At 59.5% G+C, this 6,000-nt stretch overlaps 1 protein-coding gene across 1 annotated transcript in view; it reads right to left on the reverse strand.

Moving 5' to 3' along the window:
* KIRREL1 (kirre like nephrin family adhesion molecule 1) overlaps positions 1 to 5,592 on the reverse strand; it is an 86,148-nt gene extending 80,556 nt beyond the window's left edge. Inside the window, exon 1 of the mRNA XM_044991133.1 lies at positions 5,327 to 5,592. Within this exon, the coding sequence (XP_044847068.1) occupies positions 5,327 to 5,387 (61 nt within the window). The 5' untranslated portion in view covers positions 5,388 to 5,592. The remainder of the gene's footprint in view (positions 1 to 5,326) is intronic.
* Positions 5,593 to 6,000: the final 408 nt, after the last annotated feature.

A 6,000-nucleotide genomic window follows, 5' to 3' on the forward strand; every position in this document is an offset into this window, starting at 1 on the left:
AGGCTGAGAGCAGGCTAGGACACGGGAATATGGAGACAGAGAGCAGACAGCCGGACACGCATGGGGCCACCCACCCACACTGTATTTCTCCAGTCCCTAAAGACTTCAGCCGTCTGGGGGGGGCTCCCCCCATAACCCCGTGATGGCCCCCACGCTGGGAAAGGGAAGTCGCTTGCCCCAGCACAGAGTTTGCCCTATAACCCCCCCCCCATCCCCCCGATGCCTCGGCCAGGCTGCGATGCCAGCGATTCCCCCAGCTCCCCTGCGGGGCCCCCGGAGGCCAGGGCGGCTGGCAGGGAAGTGGCACAGGCAGCAGCCGGCATGCGGGGGTGAGTGAGGGGGGCCGCCGGGCGCCGAGTTTTTACACAGCACTAATCAATCTGCAGCCAAACCGCTATTACTGCCCGCGCAGCCCTGACAATATTTACCTGCCGCTCGCCGGGGGGCGGCTGGCACGGGGGGGAAGGGAACCGGCAACGCAGCAGCCACGCGCACGGGGGGCCGAGACCGAGACCTGCCTGAGCTCTCCGCAGGCACGAAGTCTGCACAGGTCTGGAAACCACATCCTGCCGGCTCCTTGCCTGCTTCTCCAGGGGAGAGACTATCTGTCCGCACTTCTGCCCCACTGTCTGTCTGTCTGCACCTCCACCCCGTCCATTCGTCCGTCCATCTGCACCCCCACCCCTCTGTCCATCCACCCATCCCTCCTCACCCCCACCCCTCTGTCCATCCATCCCTCCGCACCCCCACCCCTCTGCCCCCCCACCCCACTGTCCATCCTCACCCCCACCCCTCTGTCCATCCTCACCCCCACCCCTCTGTCCATCCATCCTTCCGCCCCCCCACCCCTCTGTCCATCCTCACCCCCACCCCTCTGTCCATCCATCCCTCTGCCCCCCCACCCCTCTATCCATCCATCCTCACCCCCACCCCTCTGTCCATCCACACCCCCACCCCTCTGTCCATTTGTCTATCCATCCCCATAAATACCCCTCTACCTAACAACATATATAGATTCTTATACTGCCCTCAGCACTGTAACATCTGATCCATCCCTATATATACCCCTTTAACTACCCATTCCTAGGAACACCCCGTCATCTAACCAGCCAGCCATCCCGCTCCATCCATCGCAATACACACTGCCCCATAGATACCCCTCCATCTAACCAGCCAGATACACCCACATGTGTATCTATCTAGCCCCATCCACCCTCTTTCTCTCTCTCTTTCCCCATCCAGCCATCTATCTATCTATCCATCCATCCATCCATCCCCATACACCCCCCTCTATCTATCCATCCATCCATCCCCATACACCCTGTCTATCTATCTATCTAAATGGACTGAATAATGAAAATATTATTCACCAGTAATGTACCCACTAGCTGATGAAAACAGCTGAATAAACAACAAGATAAATAGAATGTATCCACCTCTTTCTTTCTTTCTCACTCTCGGTGGCCACGCATCTATCCTGGTATGTTCCAGTCCTAGCGACTCTGTCCTAATTGAGGCCAGGGACGGCTCCCTGGTCCCTGCCATGGGAAGCCAGGTCTGGGTCATGAAGGATGGGATGGGGATTAAAGGCACAGGAACACTTTGTTCATTGGGACTGGAGGAGAAGGCAAACCCCACGCTGAATGGGGGTGTCTCTGGCAGGGGGTCACACACCTTGACTAAGACCTCCCAGCCCCCCCCCCCCCCCCCAGGTGGGTTTATCACCATTTCACAGACAGCCCAGAGGCCGCCCTACAACTGCAAGGAAAGCAGGCCAGACAGACACATAGCAAAACCACCCTGCACTACCCACTAGACCACCACTCCCTTCCCAGAGCTGGGGATAGAACCCAGGAGTCCTGGACTCCCAATTCCTCCTCCCCTTTGCAGGATGTGAAGTGCCCGGGGGGTGACACATGACAAGGGATCTGTAACCAGTTCACTGTGGCTCGCCCTGTTGCATGGAGCAAGCCAGCCGGTGGCAGCACTCCCTCTTCCTTCTGTCTAGCTGCCATCTGGGGTGCAAGATCAAAGCATTTTATGCATGTGTTTCTGTTGGGGGAGGGATTTGGGAAGCACATCTCCCCCCCCATATTTCCAAGCAATATGAAGCACACTCCTCCTCTCTACCTGCCTGCATACCCCCTCCTTACAAAACTCTACCCTGGCCACTTCCCACCCCCATGAGCTGACACCCCCACCTCCTGAAGCACATACACTTCTCCTGATTAGCTGTAGTCTTTGCTCTTGCAATTTTGCTGCTCTTCCCTGAAAGGAAGGGGAAAAAAAGGTGGGGGGGACCCACACAGAGAGAAAGGGATAAAGAATCACCCGGAAAATGAATAAATATTTCAATTTGAGGCATAATCACAGCGAGTGATTGAACTGGGGGGAAGAATAATGGGTTTCATTTAGATAAGATACAGAAAATTATTTAGTGAGAAATGAAGAATGATGAAACCCATTCAACATCTTTGTGTGTGTGTGTGTCTGTGCGTGTGTGTGTGCGTGAGCTCAAACCACATGAATGGCACAGATCCCCCCCCCCGTCCTTTCTCCCCCCCAATACTCCAGCACTTCCCCCCCCCACCCCTTTCTCCATCTATAAAGCTCATTTATATAAATCTCCTGGGGGGGTGGGTCACAGTTTTCCCAAACACTCTGCAACCCCCAATCCCTGCTCCGTTTCTGCCTGATAACAACCCTGAAGGAAAACCCCTCCTGCCCCAGACCTAACCCATCCAAACAGCTTCCGAAGGAGGAGGTAGTCGGCAAGAGAAAGAAACTTACAAGAATCCCCATGCACACCCCGCAAACCCTGGAAAAACAACACAAGTGGCTCCCCTGGTGTCATGCAGAGCAGTGGGGAGCAGACAGAAAAACGGGGGGCGGAGGGGTGTTCATTCGAAAGGGAATGAAAACGGATCCCCGAGCCTCCTCTTTCCCAGAATCCTGCTTCCTAAATCGCCAGCCCTGCTTAGCCATTCGCCTCCCCAGGGGTATTCTTCCCTAAGGCAGGGATTTAAGCCACCCTCCGGATCAAATCCGCCGCAGGAGTAAATCAGATTCAGCCCATTTGCCTCCCCTCGCGCTGGTTCCCAAGAGTTATACTCATAAAAAGGGAAATATTTCTGCTCACTCTCCCTCACTCCTGCAACCAGCTCCCCCCTCCCACCACCACCTTCCCTCCAATTAAATGCACATGGCACAGTTTAGGGGGGGAACTGTAGCTTTTGTTCCTTCAGTTGAAGTAAAGACCCACAGTGGTTCCCAGAGTCTGGCAACGGGGGTGGGGGTGGAGGATGAGACGTATTTATCCTGCCCTGCCCTGCCCTGCCCTGCCCCCCCCGCCTGATCTTTCAGTGTAAGAGGCTTTTTTTCCCCTTTAAACCCCTGTTGTTTCATTTTCTTCCCAGCATCTTAGCAACACTTTCCCGCCCCCCTTTAAATGAATGCTGTAGCAGGAGGGACCTGCAGGCACTGGAGGCCTCTGTACCAGGAGCACAGAGACGGGGGCTGGGCAAGGGCCCTTTGCAAACTGCCCCCCCAGAGGTGTTTCATCCCCTGGTGGGGGGAACCGCTCCAGCCCCGCACTGGAGTTCAGGCTCCCATGCCCCATTTGGTGGAGGCTATTTCGCCCCAAGAGGAGGCGGTGTTCCCGCAACACAGACCCCCAGAACCAGCCAACTCATTTGCCCCATGGGCCCACCAAGCAGCCAGCCGCTGGGAAGGAGGCAGCCTGGCCAGCTTGGCCTTTGGGGCACTAGCCTGGAACTTGGGCACGCAGAGCTCGGCCACTGCCTGCCTGCTGGCCTTTGGGCAAGTCTCTCTAGGCCTCAGTTTGCCCCCTCTGTAAAATGGGCCTAAGGGTCATGTCCTATTCGGACTGTGAGTGCTTGGGGCAGGGACCGTCTCTCCTGTCTCTGCGCAGCACCTGGCACAACCGGCCCACTGGGTGGGACCGCAGGACAAACAGCAATAACACCTTCCGGGCAAGATCAGAACAGGGGGGACGTGTTCCTGGGCCAGGCGCCCCCCACCCACCCTGGCAGGGCTTGGCCTTCTTACTTTCCAGTGGGAGCCCGAGGCCCCTCCATTTCTCGGAGAGGCAGCTCAGCTCTCGGTCTGCAAGGAAGGACCAGGCCTGAATCTTCTAGCTCTCTACAGGTCCCTGCGACCAGCTAGATAAACAACCCCCAGCAGCCTTATCAGCCAGAACTCCAGGCTCAGGCATTCCTGGGGGAGCTGAGACATCTGCAGAAGGAGGCTGAGTTACTCCTTTAGCCGGGGGAATCTTTCCCTTTCCGCCTCTACCACACACACACCCAGCTCCCCTGCCCCTGGGGAGGGATCCCCCTGGCATCTCACAGACAGACGCCCCTGCTCCAAACACAAATTCCCCCTTTTTTCCCTTTGCTGCGACATCAGCACAAGGCATCCCAGGAAGGGTCCCCGTCCGGATGGGGGGGGGGGCACCCGGGACTCCAGTCCAGCTACCCCCCACCCCCCGCAAGCGGGCACAGAGCAGGGTTTCATGCCAGCTCCCGAGCTTTCCAGCCAGGGGCTCCCCTTCCCTGGCGGGCTGGTCCCAGCTGTTCTCCAGCCAGCGGTTTTGGCCTGGGAGCCGCTCCCCAGCGTGGGGGAGGGGGGGTTCCCGGGAAAGCAGCCTCCCCCTGCACCCCGCGAGGGGCTTGCCCCGCAGAACTTGTACAAACACGGCTCGGACCCCCCCCTTTATAACTTGAAATCGCAGCCTCTCCCCTGCCCTTCCCCCCACATTCCCCCGTCCCGCTCTCTCCTCCCCTTCCTTGGCATCCGTGTGACTGCTCCTCTCTGCCATTCCTCCCTTTCTTCCTCCCCGTCCCCCCCTCCAGCCTTCCGGCCCCCCCCCCGCCCCGCTCCTTCGGCCACCGAACTTTTCTCCGAGCAACACAAATACACAAATACAGGGCAGAAGCCGAGGCTGCCCACCGGTGTTACACTCGGGGGGGGGGGGGACTGGAAGCGGCTCCCCCTTAACCCCCCCCCAGCTGTAGATCCAAGAAGATGCAATTCCCCCCCCCGATTTCCCACGAAAGAAGCGGCCCCCCCCCAATCAGGAGCCGTTCCAGCGAAGCCACTGAAGTTTCACCAGGATCAGGCCCCGCTGCTGCGTTTGCAGAAGGAATTGGGGGGGTGTTTTAGTGGGGTTCGGGGGGGGGTTTCCATCTCGCTCCCCCCCCGCGCTCCTTCTGCCCTCGCCCATCCTCCCACGACCAACTTGCCAACTCGCCCCCCCTCCCCCGCGCGGACACAGAAGAGGTGGGGGCGCGGGGCCCCCCCTTACCTTGGCACTGCGTGTCAGCCAGAGTCACAACCCAGAGCAGAAAGAGCCGCAGATTCCGCATGCTCCCGCCTTTGGCCCGGGAGCTGGGGGGGCGCGGGGGGCAGGGGGGGATCCGGGGTCCGGTGCGCGGAGCTGGGGGGCGTCTCTCGCCTTCTCCGCGCCCTGCCCGGCTTCAGCGCCGCCGCCAAACCATTTCCACGGCTCCGGCGCGAGGGGCCTCCGGCTGGCTCGCTCCGGGCTCGCTCTGGCTGCCGCTCCGGAGTGGCGGCGCTGGATGGAGCGAGGGGATGGAGCGAAACGGGGAAGGAACCACTGGGAGCGAGCGGGGGAGGGGGGCCGAGGAGCTGGCCGGGCCGGGGGGGGGGGCTCTCAGAACAACCCACCCAGCAACTTGGGCCAAGGGGGGGGGGGGGGATTGTGGACGGAGGCAGCGGGTGATGGACGCGGGGGAGATCCTGGACATGGGGAGGGGATCATAGACGTGCGTGTGTGTGTGTGTGGGGGGGGTATTTCTGACATGGGGGGGCAGATTCTGGGCAGAGGGTGATTGATTTGGGGGGGGTCCTGGACATGAGGAGGGGATCATAGACGTGTGTGTGTGTGTGGGGGGGTATTTCTGACATGGGGGGGCAGATTCTGGGCAGAGGGTGATTGATTTGGGGGGGGGTCATGGA

Source organism: Mauremys mutica, chromosome 17 (genome assembly GCF_020497125.1).
Source record: "Mauremys mutica isolate MM-2020 ecotype Southern chromosome 17, ASM2049712v1, whole genome shotgun sequence".
NCBI classification, from domain to species: domain Eukaryota; kingdom Metazoa; phylum Chordata; order Testudines; family Geoemydidae; genus Mauremys; species Mauremys mutica.